The sequence below is a fragment of the Neoarius graeffei genome, chromosome 26 (assembly GCF_027579695.1).
Source record: "Neoarius graeffei isolate fNeoGra1 chromosome 26, fNeoGra1.pri, whole genome shotgun sequence".
NCBI classification, from domain to species: Eukaryota; Metazoa; Chordata; class Actinopteri; order Siluriformes; family Ariidae; genus Neoarius; species Neoarius graeffei.
Window position 1 is genome coordinate 30,181,069 of NC_083594.1, and position 19,401 is coordinate 30,200,469.

Sequence of the window (19,401 nt, forward strand, 5' to 3'; positions counted from 1 at the left end):
AGTTTCCTTTTTCAGCAGGACTTAGCCCACAGTGCCAAAACTACTACCAAATGGTTTGCTGACCATGATATTACTGTGCTTGATTGACCAGCCAACTCGTCTAACCTGAACCCTACAGAGCAGTGTTTCTCAACCACTAGGCCCATTAGTGGGCCGCGAAGTGCCATCTAGGGGGCTGCAAATTTTTTTCAAGTTGAAGTTAATTTTTTATTCATAGTAGGGTGCAACTGCTGGGTTGCAGCTGATGTAACAGCTGCCTCATTAAGCTACGGTCACACAGCTCGTGATGCTTTGCAATGTGTTATCGATGAAAATGAGGCATTTTGGTGGCGATATACACGTGAGATAAAAGTTGTGGTCACACAGTAGGTGAACACTTGACTGTCATGCCTTTATGTACTTATGTCTGGCGCAACTTGAGCAGCCGTGCGCACTTATGGAGCATGTTGTGTGCACTCTTAGGACCCGGTCATAATGGGAAATACCTGATACTGACTTGAGCACAGTCAGTACGCACAGATACAGAAGCTGTTTTCACAGAGGCTTTGTGAAGCATTATCATGGTCACATTTGTTTCTAGCCATGTTTATGACGCTGTTTAAATACTCTGCTTTGCTTTTGTAAATATCATGCCTGCTAATAAAACACTTTTCCTACACTTAGATCCATCTACCTTGTAGTGTCCTGATCCCCAGATCTTTAACCCAGCCACATAAGTTGTACGCCTCCATGCTCTTCCAGGTTTTCATCTGTGTGTCCATGTAGAACGATGTCTGCAGCACCAGGTAGTCTGAGATATTGGGAAACTCAACGGAAGGATAATTTTCCAGCTCGTAGGAAAAGACCTTCTTTGTTAACGTGTAAGGATCTATCCCTTCGAGTGGTTTCTATATTCACTTCTTTTGAGTGTACTTCTTGGTTTTAATAACTTGCTTGTTTGCTGTACACAAACATGGCAATAAGTTCTCATGTTAATCGACCAGACTCCACTTTTGGATCTTTAACAGTGTGTGTTTATGTTAACAACAGATGGTGTACAGACGTACAGGTGGTTGAAAAACACTGTTGTGCGGACATTGAAATGCTGATGGTGAAGTGCAGACCCACCCTTTTATCTACCGAGGGAGTTCAGTGCTGTGTTTATGCTGGCTGTTTACATCCCGCCGCGGGCCGACCGCACTACAGCGCTAGGACTACTACATGACATCATCGGCAAATACGAGACCACACACCCAGATGCTGTGTTCATCGTGGCTGGGGATTTTAATCATCGCAACCTCAGGACTGTGCTACCAAAGTACTATCAACACGTGAGCTTTCAGACAAGGGACAACAACATCCTGGACCATGTCTACAGCAACGTGAGAAATGGCTACAAGGCTGTGCCCCGCCCCCACTTTGGACAGTCTGACCACATCGGTGTTCCTCTACCCAGCTTACAAGGCTCTTCTCAAACAAGCCCCCCCAGTGAGTAAAATTGTTAAAGTTTGGAATGAAGAGACTGATCTGGTGCTCCATGACTGCTTCAGTTCTACAAACTGGGATGTGTTTAAGACTGCTATTTTGAGAGAAGACTGTTCTGTGGATTTAGAGGAATATGCATCTGTGGTCACCAGCTACATCAGTACGTGTATTAATGACATTGTCCCCACCAAGCGCTGCAAAATATATCCTAACCAAAAACCTTGGATTAACAGTGAAGTACACTCCATGCTACATGCACGCTCCACCGCTTTTGCCTCTGGCGATGCAGATGGATATAAAAAGGCCAGATATGACCTACGCAGATCCATCAGGGAAGCCAAGAGGCAGTACAGACTGAAGCTGGAAGGATATTACAACACCTCAGACTCCAGATGCATGTGGCAGGGCCTGCAACACATCACCAATTTCCAGCAGAAGAACAGCAGGGTCACAGCCAACCACAACACATCACCAGATGGGCTGAACGAGTTCTATGCTCGCTTTGACACCCTCAACACCAACCAACACAGAGGGATTCTACCAACAGAGGCAGCACAGAGCTCTTGACCTATTGTGACCATAACCGAGGTGAGCAAGATCTTCAGGAGGACTAACCCCCGAAAGGCAGCCGGCCCTGACAACATCCCCAGCCGTGCTTTGAAGGCCTGCTCCACACAGTTAGCAGAGGTCTTCACAGACATTTTCAACCTGTCCCTCTCCATGTCTTCTGTGCCCACATGCTTCAAGACCACCACTGTAGTGCCCCTCCCAAAGAAAAACAATATAACATGCCTGAATGACTATCTCCCAATTGCACTCACTTCAGTTGTAATGAAGTGTTTTGAGAGGATAGTCATGTCATACATCAAAAAGGGCATCCCAGACACAATAGACCCCCTTCAATTTGCATATCGTCAGAACCGTTCAACTGATGATGCCGTCAATGCAGCCATCCACACAGCCTTGTCACACCTGGAACACAGGGACACCTATATACCTAACAACCTGTGTTTTCTTTCCCTCCCCCCCACCCCAAATCTGTCCCTCTGAGTTACATGGAGTCAACAGGAAATCTTTTGGTGGAGAGGGTGGAGACCTCGACTGGCTATCGTAGCCTGCAGGGAATCGGCCGTCAGACTTTCTGTCGCATGTCCCAGACCCGGTGAAATGTAACTGAATTGTCTTGGCCAGCCCTAAGGGTCCCATCTGCATCTCATCATTGCTGAGGAGTGTGCTCCCATCGCCCAATCAAGCATCCAGCCAAAGCAGGTCATGATATATTTTTTACCATATTAACATGCCATTGTTGTGTGTTATGCCTGATGTAAAGACTCTCGTCTCTGCGAGCCTACCACACAGATTTAATACTTGTGTCATTTTTAGGGCATACCTAACAACATGTGTTTTCTTTCTCTCCCCCCCCCAATCTGTCCCTCTGAGTTACATGTTGGTCCTGGGATTGAGATGCTGGCCTCTTCTGCCCCTCGGACCTGCTTGATCCATCCTGGTGCCCTGTGTCTGGTCGGAGTTTTATCGCACCGCTCCTGTGAAGGACGGCCCCATGAGGACAGTTGAGGGTTATACCTGGAGGATGTTCTGGACTCTTAGGTGGGGTTTAAATTAGACCGTATCAGCGGATCATCAGATTAACGTTTTTAAAACGATTCGCGTGCACACAGCATCGCCAATACACGATTCGCGTGCACACAGCAACGCCAATACACGATTCGCATGCACACAGCAACGCCAATACACGGATACGCTAATCACATGACTAATTCGGCACGTAAGTTGAAATGTGTCAGTGCGGCTCATCGCTTCCTCCTCAGCGGCTGCGCTCCAAATCACTCCGCCCTGAACAGCGAGTGCCCTCTGGAGGGTGCGCACTCTGGCCCTGCGCAGCTCACAGAGCGCGCGAGTGAAGCGCACGAGCAGTGATTCGGGACTGAGCCGCTGTGTGTGTGATCCCAGTGCATATCGGGCAGCATGCGCAAGTCACTCACCACTTGCAAGTGGAAGGATGGCAAGCCTAAAGACAATCATAACTACACAATGGGCAGTATTTGCAGTATTTTCATACTTTTATACTCTTTAATGAAAGGTGATACAAGGCGGAAGTCCGCACCGTTTTTCAGCAGTCGCGTCGCATCACATGACCAACGCCAGCGAATCAGGAAGGTGGATGTCACAGTGACGTTGTCCAATGACGACGTCAGCTAGAGCTCAGCACAGCGTATCCGTGTATCTCAATGTTTACACAGCACCGGATCAAATACAAACTGAGTTGAATACGTGGGTTCTGGCGGATTCCCGTTTCCCGGTGTTTTAATGTGAACGGACAGTGCATCCGCGAAGAAAACGAGACAGATACGGTCTAATGTAAACTTGGCCTTACAGTAATGCTTTTATGGCTGAGGACTACAGTTGTCTTGCTAACTTTAGGACTGCAGTTATCATGAACAGTTTTGCACTCAAGTTTCCTTCAATGAAGAGTTATAACATCAACGAAACTGTCCTCATGTTAAAACTGTTAATATTCTAGTCAGGCTGTCTGTTGGTGCCCAAATGAGGATGGGTTCCCTTTTGAGTCTGGTTCCTCTCGAGGTTTCTTCCTCATGTCGTCTGAGGGAGTTCTTCCTTGCCACTGTCACCACAGGCTTGCTCATTGGGGATAGATTAGGGAGAAAATTAGCTCATGTTTTAAGTCGTTCAAATTCTGTAAAGCTGCTTTGCGACAATGTTTATTGTTAAAAGCGCTATACAAATAAACTTGACTTGACTATGTTCGAATGCTGTTTGTGGACTACAGTTCAGCCTTCAACACCGTCATCCCCAGCAGACTGACAGAGAAGCTCTCCACCCTTGGACTGACATCCTCCCTCTGCTGCTGGGTCCTGGACTTTCTCACAAACAGACCCCAGGCTGTCAGAGTTGGTACCAGAACATCCAGCACCAAGACAGTGAGCACAGGGACCCCCCACAAGGTTGTGTGCTCAGTCCACTCCTGTACACCCTCTTCACCTACGACTGCACCCCCACCCAGAGCAACACTTCCATCATCAAGTTTGCTGACGACACCACTGTCATTGGGCTGATCACCAGCGGAGATGAGAGAGCCTACAGGGAGGAGGTGGCTCAGCTGGTCTCCTGGTGCCAGTTAAATAACCTCTCCTTGAATGCTGAGAAGACCAAGGAGATGATTATTGACCCGAGGAAGAGGAGGAGAGACCAGCACGCCTCGCTGCACATCAACGGGACACAGGTGGAGAGGGTGAAAACATTTAAATTCCTCGGAACTCACATCAATGAGGATCTCACCTGGACACACGACACACAGCAGACCATCAAGAAGGCTCAACAGAGACTCTTCTTCCTGAGGAAGCTGAGGAAATTTGGACTGTCCACCAAACTCCTCAGCAACTTCTACAGGTGCACAGTGGAGAGTGTCCTGACAAATTCCATCACTGTGTGGTACGGGAACTGCACAACTCAGGACAGAAAGGCTCTCCAGCGTGTCATTAAAATGGCACAGTTCATCTGTGGAGCTGTCCTCTCCCCACTACAGGACATTTACAACATTCGGGTCACAAAAAGGGCACAGAGCATCATCAGGGACCAAACACACCCACAACACAGACTATTCACGCTCCTACCATCTGGCAGACGCTACAGGAGTGTGAAAGCAAGGAGTACTAGACTGACAAACAGTTTTTACCCCAGGCCATCAGGCTTTTGAACCACGGATTATAATCACCATCTACCTCTATATTTCCATCAGGATTTGAACCACGGATTATATTAGCAATTTTGCACAAGACATTGCACAGTATATCTACCTCCATGTTTGCACATTGTTTGTTTGTCTCTCCTTTTTTTAAAAATGTTATCTTCATTTTTCATTCTACTTTTATATTTTGCATTCCATATGCACTTTTTATATATATATATATATATATATATATATATATATATATATATATATATATATATATATACAGGTGTTGGTCATATAATTAGAATATCATGAAAAAGTTGATTTATTTCAGTACTTCCATTCAAAAAGTGAAACTTCATCTCATCTCATTATCTCTAGCCGCTTTATCCTTCTACAGGGTCGCAGGCAAGCTGGAGCCTATCCCAGCTGACTACGGGCGAAAGGCGGGGTACACCCTGGACAAGTCGCCAGGTCATCACAGGGCTGACACATAGACACAGACAACCATTCACACTCACATTCGCACCTACGGTCAATTTAGAGTCACCAGTTAACCTAACCTGCATGTCTTTGGACTGTGGGGGAAACCGGAGCACCCGGAGGAAACCCACGCGGACACGGGGAGAACATGCAAACTCCACACAGAAAGGCCCTCGCCAGCCACGGGGCTCGAACCCAGAACCTTCTTGCTGTGAGGCGACAGCGCTAACCACTACACCACCGTGCCGCCCAAAGTGAAACTTGTATATTATATTCATTCATTCCACACAGACTGATATATTTCAAGTGTTTATTTCTTTTAATTTTGATTATTATAACTGACAACTAATGAAAACCCCAAACTCAGTATCTCAGAACATTAGAATATTGTGAAAAGGTTCAATATTGAAGACACCTGGTGCCACACTCTAATCAGCTAATTAACTCAAAACCCCTGCAAAGGTCTTTAAATGGTCTCTCAGTCTCGTTCTGTAGGCGACACAATCATGGGGAAGACTGCTGACTTGACAGTTGTCCAAAAGACGACCATTGACACCTTGCACAAGGAGGGCAAGACACAAAAGGTCACTGCTAAAGAGGCTGGCTGTTCACAGAGCTCTGTGTCCAAGCACATTAATAGAGAGGCGAAGGGAAGGAAAAGATGTGGTCGAAAAAAGCGTACAAGCAATAGGGATAACCGCACCCTGGAGAGGATTGTGAAACAAAACCCATTCAAAAATGTGGGGGAGATTCACAAAGAGTGGACTGCAGCTGGAGTCAGTGCTTCAAGAACCACCACGCACAGACGTGCAAGACATGGGTCTCAGCTGTCGCATTCCTCCACTCTTGAACAAGAGACAGCGTCAGAAGCGTCTCGCCTGGGCTAAAGACAAAAAGGACTGGACTGCTGCTGAGTGGTCCAAAGTTATGTTCTCTGATGAAAGTAAATTTTGCATTTCCTTTGGAAATCAAGGTTCCAGAGTCTGGAGGAAGAGAGGAGAGGCACAGAATCCACGTTGCTTGAGGTCCAGTGTACAGTTTCCAGTCAGTGATGGTTTGGGGTGCCATGTCATCTGCTGGTGTTGGTCCACTGTGCTTTCTGAGGTCCAAGGCCTACCAGGAAGTTTTCGAGCACTTCATGCTTCCTGCTGCTGACCAACTTTATGGAGACGCAGATTTCATTTTCCAACAGGACTTGGCACCTGCACACAGTGCCAAAGCTACCAGTACCTGGTTTAAGGACTATGGTATCCCTGTTCTTAATTGGCCAGCAAACTCGCCTGACCTTAACCCCATAGAAAATCCATGGGGTATTGTGAAGAGGAAGATGCGATACGCCAGACCCAACAATGCAGAAGAGCTGAAGGCCACTATCAGAGCAACCTGGGCTCTCATAACACCTGAGCAGTGCCACAGACTGATTGGCTCCATGCCACGCCGCATTGCTGCAGTAATTCAGGCAAAAGGAGCCCCAACTAAGTATTGAGTGCTGTACATGCCCATACTTTTCAGTTGACCAACATTTCTAAAAATCCTCTTTTTGTATTGGTCTTAAGTAATATTCTAACTTTCTGAGATACTGAAGTTGGGGTTTTCATTAGTTGTCAGTTATAATCATCAAAATTAAAAGAAATAAACATTTGAAATATATCAGTCTGTGTGTAATGAATGAATATAATATACAAGTTTCACTTTTTGAATGGAATTACTGAAATAAATAAACTTTTTCATGATATTCTAATTATATGACCAGCACCTGTGTGTGTGTGTGTATATATATATGTGTGTGTGTGTGTGTGTGTGTGTGTGTATATATATATATATATATATATATATAACCCCGATTCCAAAAAAGTTGGGACAAAGTACAAATTGTAAATAAAAACGGAATGCAATAATTTACAAATCTCAAAAACTGATATTGTATTCACAATAGAACATGGACAACATATCAAATGTCGAAAGTGAGACATTTAGAAATTTCATGCCAAATATTGGCTCATTTGAAATTTCATGACAGCAACAGATCTCAAAAAAGTTGGGACAGGGGCAATAAGAGGCTGGAAAAGTTAAAGGTACAAAAAAGGAACAGCTGGAGGACCAAATTGCAACTCATTAGGTCAATTGGCAATAGGTCATTAACATGACTGGGTATAAAAAGAGCATCTTGGAGTGGCAGCGGCTCTCAGAAGTGAAGATGGGAAGAGGATCACCAATCCCCCTAATTCTGCGCCGACAAATAGTGGAGCAATATCAGAAAGGAGTTCGACAGTGTAAAATTGCAGAGTTTGAACATATCATCATCTACAGTGCATAATATCATCAAAAGATTCAGAGAATCTGGAAGAATCTCTGTGCGTAAGGGTCAAGGCCGGAAAACCATACTGGGTGCCCATGATCTTCGGGCCCTTAGATGGCACTGCATCACATACAAGCATGCTTCTCTATTGGAAATCACAAAATGGGCTCAGGAATATTTCCAGAGAACATTATCTGTGAACACAATTCACCGTGCCATCCGCTGTTGCCAGCTAAAACTCTATAGTTCAAAGAAGAAGACGTATCTAAACATGATCCAGAAGCGCAGACGTCTTCTCTGGGCCAAGGCTCATTTAAAATGGACTGTGGCAAAGTGGAAAACTGTTCTGTGGTCAGACGAATCAAAATGTGAAGTTCTTTATGGAAATCAGGGACGCTGTGTCATTCGGACTAAAGGGGAGAAGGACGACCCAAGTTGTTATCAGTGCTCAGTTCAGAAGCCTGCATCTCTGACGGTATGGGGTTGCATTAGTGTATGTGGCATGGGCAGCTTACACATCTGGAAAGACACCATCAATGCTGAAAGGTATATCCAGGTTCTAGAGCAACATATGCTCCCATCCAGATGACGTCTCTTTCAGGGAAGGGCTTGCATTTTCCAACATGACAATGCCAAACCACATACTGCATCAATTACAGCATCATGGCTGCATAGAAGAAGGGTCCGGGTACTGAACTGGCCAGCCTGCAGTCCAGATCTTTCACCCATAGAAAACATTTGGCGCATCATAAAACGGAAGATACGACAAAAAAGACCTAAGACAGTTGAGCAACTAGAATCCTACATTAGACAAGAATGGGTTAACATTCCTATCCCTAAACTTGAGCAACTTGTCTCCTCAGTCCCCAGACGTTTACAGACTGTTGTAAAGAGAAAAGGGAATTCGTTCCCTTTACTGTCTATCTGCGCATCTCAGAATGACACAGGATAATGGGCGAACTAGATTTTTTTTTTTTCCAGCGCCGCGGTACGCTGGAAATCCGGCGCGGCGCCGGAACGCTATCACCCCTGTGTGTGTGTGTGTGTGTGTGTGTGTGTGTATATATATATATATATATATATATATATATATATATACACACACCGCACACACACACATATATATAATGTGTGTGTATATATATGTGTGTGTGTGTGTGTGTATGTATGTGTGTATATATATATATATATATATATATATATATATATATATATATATATAAAATTTTTATTTTTTATATTGGTAAGCATAGTTTGGTCGGGGGCGGCACGGTGGTGTAGTGGTTAGCGCTGTCGCCTCACAGCAAGAAGGTCCTGGGTTCGAGCCCCGGGGCCGGCGAGGGCCTTTCTGTGTGGAGCTTGCATGTTCTCCCTGTGTCTGCGTGGGTTTCCTCCGTGGGTGCTCCGGTTTCCCTCACAGTCCAAAGACATGCAGGTTAGGTTAACTGGTGACTCTAAATTGACCGTAGGTGTGAATGTGAGTGTGAATGGTTGTCTGTGTCTATGTGTCAGCCCTGTGATGACCTGGCGACTTGTCCAGGGTGTACCCCGCCTTTCGCCCGTAGTCAGCTGGGATAGGCTCCAGCTTGCCTGCGACCCTGTAGAAGGATAAAGCGGCTAGAGATAATGAGATGAGTTTGGTTGGGCAGTTGCAAAATAAGAATTTCATTACCCAATAATAAACCGTTGTGTCTGTTATTGTGTATATGACAAATAAACATCTTGAATCTTAAATTAATCCCTTTTGACTGAGAATGCCCTGCATGCATGGTTTTATGTGGGCTTCTGGTATATCCATACAGTTTTAAATACAATACCTGCAATTTTATTGCATTTATTTAGTTCGTGGGCTCCCGACTGTAACAGGGAGTGATGTTGCATCCCATTAATACACTTTACAGTAGATTATTAGATTCTAATAGAATAGATTAGCCAAAAATAATTGGGTATCTTTTTTTTTAATGGGCCCAGACTCATTACAATTATCGGTGGGCCTCAAAGCAGAAAAGGTTGAGAACCCCTGCTATACACTGCAAAAAATATCTTAGCAAGTGAAAATATCTTGAATAGTTGAAACGATCTAGCATTTCCTATTAGAATACAAGACACCAATTCTGAGATTATTAAATTTAGTTCTAGATTGCAACCAACTTATTCTCAGATGTCTTATCAAGTAAAAATATCTGTCCATGCAGCAAGATAATTTCAGTAATATTAAGTAAATTGCTCCTCAAATTCAGTTTTCAATTTTTTTTGCAGTGTCGAGAATATATGGGGTATTGTCAAGAGGAAGATGAGAAACACCCAAACCAAAAATACAGATGAGCTGAAGGTCACTATCAAAGCAACCTGGACTTCTATAACACCACAGGCTGATCGCCTCCATGCCATGCCACACTGATGCAGCAATTTGTGGTAAAGGAGCCCCAACCAAGTATTAAGTGTACAAATGAACATACTTTTCAGAAGTTGGACATTTATGCATTGTAAATCCTTTCTGATTGATCTTAGGAAATATTGTAATAATTTGAGATACTGGATTTCTGATTTTCATGAGCTATAAGACAATCACAATTAAAACAAACAAAAAGCCTTGAAATATTTCTTTTTCCATGTAATGAATACAGAATATATGAAAGTTTCTTTTTTAATTAAATTACAAAAAAATGACTTTCACGATATTCTAATTGTTTAAGATACACTCGTAGCTATCGTTGTTTTTAGAGATAGTAACAGTCGTTTTATACTCGTACTACAATTTTGATGCATGTGCTACAAAACTAGGAACTTCTGTAGCCCCGGTGCTATGTGCGCTAAATAAATAAATAAAATTTAACGTACAGCCCTGCCTGTAGGTGGCGGTAATACTCAAACGATGTAATAGTCCCGCAATTCAAGATGAAGAAGATTTGCTAACTGATGTGTTGGTGTTGCGATTAAAAAAAAAACTAATTCATACTCCTATGCTTCGGTATAAAGAATCATTGAACTGGTTTTAATTTTACAGCCAACTTGAAGCTAGAAGATGACCGTCAGTTGGAGTGTATTTTAATGGAATAAGCTGCCTTGCGAAAATCCGTAGCTGATTATTGCTGATGGTGAGTGTGCTAACCAAAGCTAACATTGTTTGTAGAACTTGTTAGTAATAAGACAAGTTCTACAAAAAACAGGTTTGAGTTATGGCTTTGTACAAGGAGTAATTTGGCCTGCGTTCATGACTGACTAGATGACGTGTCTTAGTTTGATTGTCAGCTAGTTTACCTAGTCTAACTTGGATAGTTTAGCTAATATAATCAGCACTGGTAATTAACAGGGAGGTACATAAAACTTATTAATTATGCAGTTTATTATTTAGCAGAAACACAGGCTCGGCAACAACTGAAATATCCTGCTCTTCTCACGAGCAGTGCTCCAGCCTGGGTGGCTGATTCCATCCTTGTAGTGTCATTTGCGTATTACAGACTTTGCATTTAAAATCTGTGTATAAAGAAATTATAATATGTATTTAAAGTGTCCTTAACAACAATCTACATTTGCTGTTTTTCTGCCCAGTGAATGAAAAGCTTTTTGAGGGAATTTTCAGCCTGACACAACACTCATTCAATGTGGGTTTTTTTTGGGGGGGGGGTTGCTTATGTGCGGAGTACAAATGGTATCTAGCCTATACGTTTTGTGTATACTACTTACAGCCCTGTTTCCAAAAAAAGGTTGGTATGCTGTATAAAATGTAAATCAAAAACACAAATCACCTAATAATCATTCATACTAATTATCCTCAGGTGTTTTGTGTTGTGACAATGTCTGTTAAAAGTGCTATACAAATAAATTGACTTGCTTATCTTTCCTAAAGATAGTGAGATGTCTGATATGGACCAAGTACCAGCAATGGACAACAGTATAGAAGAGAAATCGCCTCTGTACTGCATCTGTCGGAAACCAGATATCAACTGTTTCATGATGTAAGATCAGTGTGCAGTTTACCTTCATGTAGTTTGCAGTCTGTGATCATGTATATTTTGTCTTTTACACTAGTTTACTCAATCTTGTGTCCACAGTGGCTGTGATAACTGTAATGAGTGGTTCCATGGACATTGCATAAATGTGACTGAGAAAATGGCTAAGGATATCAGAGAGTGGTATTGCCAGCAGTGTCAGGGTAAGTAGCCTGTCCTCTGCTGTTCGCTCAAGAGGATCACGTTGTTACTTTTTTGCAAGATGATTGCTATGTTTAGAATGGATGGAAAAGCTCTAACATAAAGCTGAGATGAAGTTCTTCTAATTGTCAGGGGCACTAACAATTTTCTTGTGTGCGCATGCTGAGACCCTCCAAACCTGATTCTGATGTACTTGATGCAAATATTGTGTTCTGTCATACAACTGTCTCTCCCTCGAACCTTCTCATCTCGTGCACATGTAAAATCTCTGGAGCTATCTAATGCTCTGAAGTACCAACTGGCAGGCTTTTGACTATCACTGCTAGCATGGTCTGATAGGTTCCCTGGATGTACCACACACTGTTCTTGGCAGTGTAGGGTGGATCCCCTAATAGATGACTTGCAACCATGTATTCAAAATGTGCTACGTCATGAGCGTTTTCCATGATGGTGGATATATAAAGCAACTAGGATGGTAGCTGCTGAAAGCGTGTCTGTAAACGATACTGAATTTTCTCAGTGTTACCACAATTTGAACGATTGAGTGACGATAGATGTGTGTGGTTTTGACCCATATTATTTTTTAAAAAAAGTCAGGCTTTTCTGAAGATAAGACGCTTCTACTGACCGAGTACGAATACAGGTCATTTTGTCCCATGACCATTTCGTCCAAAGCCTTTTTCATACACACCATCAGTTATTTTATATTTCAGGTATTTGTTTGTTCAAAAAAAGGAGGAATTCTCAATGGAATCTGACTAAAGCAAATCACATTTTTGTAAAGCAAATGAGTGCCATAGTATGGATCATGTTAAATCTTTAGGTGCCAAGCAGCACTCTCACGGGGGCTTTGTTCATGAATTCTGGACCGAGGCGCAGTCCTACCAACCCGAGACCATGCGCTTTTGAAGGGGGAGGCTTAGAGGCCTGTCAAATTTGGCTTCACTGCGAGCTCCATTGGCTGAGTTGTTAATTTTTAAAGCAGGCTGGGTCATGTTAAATCTTTAGGGGCTGAGCAGTGCTCTCGCAGGGGCTTTGTTCGCGAATCCCGGGCTGAGGCATGGTCCTTCCAACCCAAGACCCTGTTCTTTCCAAGGGGAAGGTTTAGAGGGAGGTGCCTGTCAAATCTGGCTTCGCTGCGAGCGCTGTTGGCAGTTATTAATTTTTAAAGCTGGTTGGATCATGTTAAATCTTTCGGCGCGAAGCGGCGCTTTCATGAGGCTTTCATTCACGAACACAGGAATACCTGAAATATAAAATAATTGATGGTGCATCTGAAAAAGGCTTTGGATGGAATGTCTTAACTATTGGACAAGGTGTCCTGATCCCTTCGTCTGCTCCCTGTACTAAGCCTCCGAGTTTCCTCTTTCCAAATCACGGACAGAATTCTAAAAAAATCGGAATGTGCCATGGTCACGAGTACTCTTGTGACCACAACCATTTTCAGCACAAGGATATAGCGTAGCTAAAAGAACGCTTAAAGCAGTGGAAAAACAGAGTTGCGCATGCATAACTGTTTTGTATGGAATGTCGTTTGACCCCGCGTTTGTATCTCCACCAACATGGCTGACATCCGGGTCTCTATTTTGCTTTGACTTCACTTGCAAGTCAAGGATGCATGCCACTGGGGCTGGAGGCGGGTTATCCTTTGTTCACCCTTCGTTTTCTTTGCTGTGTTGTGTTCTCTGTCAGTGTCTCTCCCACCACCCACTGAGAGTTTTCTCCAATGAGGATTTGTGGTTTAGCCAAAAGTTGTCAAAAGAGCCACCACATTCAACTCTAACCTCAATAGTGTCTGAGTGTGAGGAAATTCACTGTCGGAGTGCAACGATTTTATTGAGGGCTTTAACAATTTGAGCTCAATAAACTCCAATTTTGTTAGTACTTTTGTTTCCTTGGTTTTATAATTTAGGATCCGTTTACCTATCTATACTATTAAAGGAAGGCTGTCTGTCTGTTCCGCTATGCAAATTGGCACGCCTGGACACACGTACTCCATATTTTGCACATGGATTGGTGACACCCCAGAGGGGGTCAAGACAACATTTTCAATTTTCCAAAGCATGGGATTAGTGCTAATCCAACACACTATTAATTTCCCATAGACTACATGCTTGCGCGAACACTGCGCACAGCCTCAGCAGGGAATCCCTTCCCCCAGTCACCTGGGAGTTTCGATTGTACAGGACCTCGCAATCGGTGCTCCTCGCTGGAGACTTCTGCTCGGGCCGAGTCTGTGTCTGCTCAGTGATGGGCAATAACTACTATGTCTCCTCTCTCCTACGGGCAATAGCCGTTAGTCATTTCAGAAGACAGAGATGCGTAATTAGAAACAAAAAGACGTTCCCTTCCAAATATTATAATAGCTTAACTTTACTCTGATACTTGATCATAATCCACTTCTTAATATAAATACATGTTCAAAATGGGCAGATTACTTTTTTAACAATAGGAAGAATATAGTTTTTCACAGCTGTAGGTACTTGTCTGAGTGCATTTACAGTTGTAGTCAGAAATGTATATACAGACATGAATGTCATCATGGTGATTTCATTGAACATGTTCTGTGGCAGAATGATTGTAAAACATGTATCTAATGGGTGGGGGGAAAAGAAGAATTTGGTGCATAAGTTTAAATTTGTTTTGAGTTTCATGAAATCAACAAAGGGACAATTTATACATGCAGGTTAAAAAAAATAGATTAATTCAGTGGTGCTGAAAGTTTCAAAATGTTTTAACATGTCATGCCCTCTTAATTTCCTGTTAGTGATCATGATTGAAGGCGGCACGGTGGTGTAGTGGTTAGCACTGTCGCCTCGCAGCAAGAAGGTCCGGGTTCGAGCCCCGTGGCCGACGAGGGCCTTTCTTTGCGGAGTTTGCATGTTCTCCCCGTGTTCGCATGGGTTTCCTCTGGGTGCTCCGGTTTCCCCCACGGTCCAAAGACATGCAGGTTAGGTTAACTGGTGACTCTAAATTGACTGTAGGTGTGAATGGTTGTCTGTGTCAGGCCTGTGATGACCTGGTGACTTGTCCAGGGTGTACCCTGCCTTTCGCCTGTAGTCAGCTGGGATAGGCTCCAGCTTGCCTGCGATCCTGTAGAACAGGATAAAGTGGCTAGAGATAATGAGATGAGATGATCATGACTGACTGACTACAGCTGGTAGCTTCTCTGTGCCAACATAGTTTGTTCAACAGCATTCAGTGGATTAACGAATGCATGGTATTATGGGAAAGTCCAAGAAACTTGGTGCAGATGTGATATGATCATAGATTTACACAACTCAGCAATGTCTCTTGGAGCCAGTTTTAAACAACTGCAAGTTCCAAGATAATCAGTTTAAATAATTTTATGTAAGTACAAGTACTGGGAGGTGTAACCACTTCCAAACCACTTTGCTTGAAGAAGCCTCAAACTGTCACCCTCAGTTGAGAGGAACTTGTTTTGGATGGTGAGGAACAACTCAGGAACTACTAAGGTGCAGGCCTGTCATGAACTGGAAGCTGCTGGAACACTATCTACAGTCAAGCGCGTTTTACATTGCTGTAGACTGAAAGGCTGCCGTCCAAGAAAGAAGCCCTTGCTCGAAAATGGGCATCTCAACCCACTTTGCAGCTGATCACATGGACAAACAAAAGGTTTTATCAAATGTTCAAAAACTTTATGGTCAAATGAGACAGAGATGGAGTTGTTTGGCCCCAATGACCAGAAGTACAGTGTCTTGCGAAAGTATTTATCCCCCTTGGTGTTTGTCTTGTTCTGTTGCGTTATAAGCTGGAATTAAAATGGATTTTTGGAGGGTTGGCACCATTTGATTTACACAACATGCCTACCACTTTTAAAGGTGTGTTGTATTTATTTTTATTGGGACACAAACAGTAAGATGAAAACTGAAATCTGGAGTGTGCATAGGTATTCACCCCCTTTCGTATGAAACCCCGAAATAAGAGCTGGTCCAACCAATTCACTTCATAATTCACTTCATAAGTCACACAATTAGTTAATTTAAGATCCACCTGTGTGTAATCAGTGTCACATGATCTGTTACATGATGTCTATAAATCAACCTGTTCTGGAAGGACCCTGACTCTGCAACACTACTAAGCAAGCAATATGAAAACCAAGGAGCACTCCAGACAGGTCAGAGACAACGTTGCGGAGAAGTATAGATCAGTGTTGGGTCATAAATATCCCAAATTTTGACTATCCTAGGGAGCACCGTTAAATCCATTAAAGCAAAATGGAAAGAATACGTCACCATTACAAACCTGATAAGAGAAGGCTGCCCACCAAAACTCATAGACCTGGCAAGGAGGGCATTAATCAAAGATAACATTGAAGGAGCTGCAAAGTTCCACAGCGGACATGGGAGTATCTGTCCATAGGACGACTTTAAGCCATACACTCCACAGAGTGGGGCTTTATGGAAGAGTGGCCAGAAAAAAAAAAAGCCATTGCCTAAACACATTTGGAGTTTTCCCAACAGCATGTGGCAGACTCCCCAAACACATGGAAGAAGATTCCCTGGTCAAATGAAACTAAACTTGAACTTTTTGGCCATCATAGGAAAACCCAACACTCTCTGAGAACACCATTCCTACAGTGAAGCATGGTGGCAGCAGCATCATGCTGTGGGGATATTTTTCATCTGCAGGGATATTTTTAATCTGCAGGGACAGAAAAGCTGGTCAGGACTGAAGGAAAGATGGATGGCACTAAATACAGGGCAATTCTGGAGGAAAACCTGTTTGCATCGGCCAGAGGTTTGAGACTGGGACGAAGGTTCACATTCCAGAAGGACAATGACCCTAAACATATTGTTAAAGCTACACTGGAGTGGTTTTAAAGAGAAACATTTATTAAAATGTCTTGGAATGGCCTAATCAAAGCCCAGACCTCAATCCAATTGAGAATCTGTGGCATAACTTGAAGATTGCTGTACATCAACGCAACCCACCTAACTTGAAGGATTTGGAGCAGTTTTGCCTTGAGGAATGGCAAAAATCCCAGTGGCTAGATGTGCTAAGCTGGGAGACATACCCCAAGAGACTTGCAACTGTAATTGCAGCAAAAGGTGACTCTATAAAGTATTGACTTTGGCGGGGGGGGTGACATGTATGCACACTCCAGATTTCAACTTTTTTTCATCTTATTGTCACAAAACAATTTTCATTTTTTTAAAGTTGTAGGCATGTGTAAATCAAGTGGTGCTCCCCCCCCCCCCCCCCCCAAAAAAAAAAAAAAATCCATTTTAATTGCAGTTTGTAATGCGACAAAACAGGACAAACACAAAGGGGGTGATGATACTTTTGCAAGACACTGTACAGAGGAACACTACCAAGTTTTAAGCATGCTGGTGGTAGTATCATGCTCTGGGGCTGTTTTGCTGCCAGTGGAACTGATGCATTGCACAAAATAGATGGATAAGTGTAGAAGGAGGACTGCTTCAAAATTCTTCAGTATAACCTCAAACCATCAGAAACTTGGACACAGTCAGGTGCTGCAACAGGACAGTGACCCCAAACATGCATCACAGCTGGTTGTGGAATAGATCAGGAACAAAGGAGCCTGTGAATGAAAAAGCAAGTTATGCACTGTTGCCATCAAAGAGACAAACCTGGAGCAGACCTGTGACGCAAAAGGTTTTTCAGTCACATCACAAGAATTAGCAGTGCAATTCACAGAATGTAGTCAAGTAAAAGATCTTGGTAAAATGAAAGGTCAGTGTCTAAGACTATCAGCAGAGGCAGCGGTAGGAAATTTTGGATGGGGGGGTGACGTTGCGCACCAAAGGTGTGCCAAATCTAGGGGGGGTCTGGGGACATGCCCCCCTGGAAAATTTTGGAATTTTTAAACCCTCTAAAACACCATTTCCTGCATTTTGGTAGGCAAATTTTGGTGGAGTAAAGCTAAGTTTAATGTCTCTATATATGAAACAGAACCAATGATACTATAACGTAATTACATCTAAGTATTGTTGAGAGGGTAACACCCTCTTCCCATGGGTTGCTGTCAACATGCATCATGACACAACTTCACACAGTGCTAGTTAAATATTTGAATGATTAGGTCAAATAGCCTTGGAAAATTTGAATAAACACGTAATAATACCTAAAAACTGATCACATCTCTCGGCAATCCTGTTTTGACCGAGGAATAAGGCCGTGAAAGTAATATTCCCAATCCTTCAAGGACCGCTGTCAGCTCCCGGGAAATCCAACTGACTGGTAATGACCAGTCGTGAACCCAGATCGGGTATGAATGAATTTCCCCCCCCGGTTTGTTACATATTTTTCAAATCAAAACTGTGTGACATTGGTGTATTGAAGCATGTATGAATGACACATGGGGCTGTATTGGTAAATTAGAAAAACTACATTCCCTTTAGGTTTTTTTTTTTCCCCATGAATCTGCCCCCCCCCCCCCCCCCCCCCCCCCAAAAAAAAAAGTGACAAATTTTGTCCTTGGTGTCCTTGTTGAATTAAAGAGCTAATCGATTTCTATACCTGCTCAGCTACGTGGTATAAAGCAAGAGCACGAATAACTGTCTTTTCTTTAGTCTTCAGTGTAAGTAAACAGCCATTCATTTCTTGGTTTGTGAAATTTGACTTGGGATGTTAAAAAAAAAAATGTATACTGAAAACTCTTTGTCGAGCCCAAAAAGTTTGCAATGGATATTTGTTTGAAACTCTTCATACTGATTTTCAGTGAGTGGTCAGGGCAGCAAACAAATTCATGTCGATCTAGAGCAGCAAGTTTTTGGGCGCCCAAAACTGTTTGTACACCTCGTGAATGCAGCAGGATTTAATAAGGGAAAACAAAGGCGTGCAGCAGTCTGTTTATTCACACTACTCTCTCCTTTTCTTCCTTGTAAATAGTCAAAGGACTCCTATCGTAACTTGGGGGGCGTGGCCCCCTCAACATAATTTTTTTTTTGGGGGGGGGTCCCCCATCCCTCCTCTGCCACCGCCACTGTTGATGATCAACAAGAGGACCAAGCTCCAAGTCACGGATTCCACCCACACTTACACAACTGTGTGTATTTAAGATGCAAGCTGTATCTTAAATACACAGTTGTGGCCTGAATAGCTCTCTCTTATTGTCTTTTACCTGATTTCCCCTAATGTGGAAATCCCACTCTGGTCGTTGGTACGTGAGTCTTGCTCCTCCATGAAATCATGGCGTGCCGATTGCCAATGATGGAGAATTGGTGCTCTGCACGAGGCTTATGGCTAGTTCAACGAACCCAGAACAACATGGGAATGGTGCGGATTTCGCGTTAATTACCAGA

The 19,401-nt window shown here is 43.2% G+C and overlaps 1 protein-coding gene across 3 annotated transcripts in view; it reads left to right on the plus strand.

The window, feature by feature from the left end:
• The first annotated feature begins 2,980 nt into the window (after positions 1 to 2,980).
• Positions 2,981 to 19,401, plus strand: part of LOC132874303 (CXXC-type zinc finger protein 1-like) — a 142,541-nt gene continuing 126,120 nt past the window's right edge. For 2 of the 3 annotated variants that reach the window (XM_060910373.1, XM_060910375.1), the window contains exons 1-3: positions 10,858 to 11,056; positions 11,809 to 11,917; positions 12,014 to 12,114. In XM_060910373.1, coding sequence (XP_060766356.1) covers positions 11,817 to 11,917; positions 12,014 to 12,114 — 202 coding nt within the window. In that variant the 5' untranslated portion in view covers positions 10,858 to 11,056; positions 11,809 to 11,816. Of the gene's footprint in view, positions 3,073 to 10,217; positions 10,374 to 10,857; positions 11,057 to 11,808; positions 11,918 to 12,013; positions 12,115 to 19,401 lie in introns of those variants that run through there. The other variant, XM_060910374.1, reaches the window with a different exon arrangement.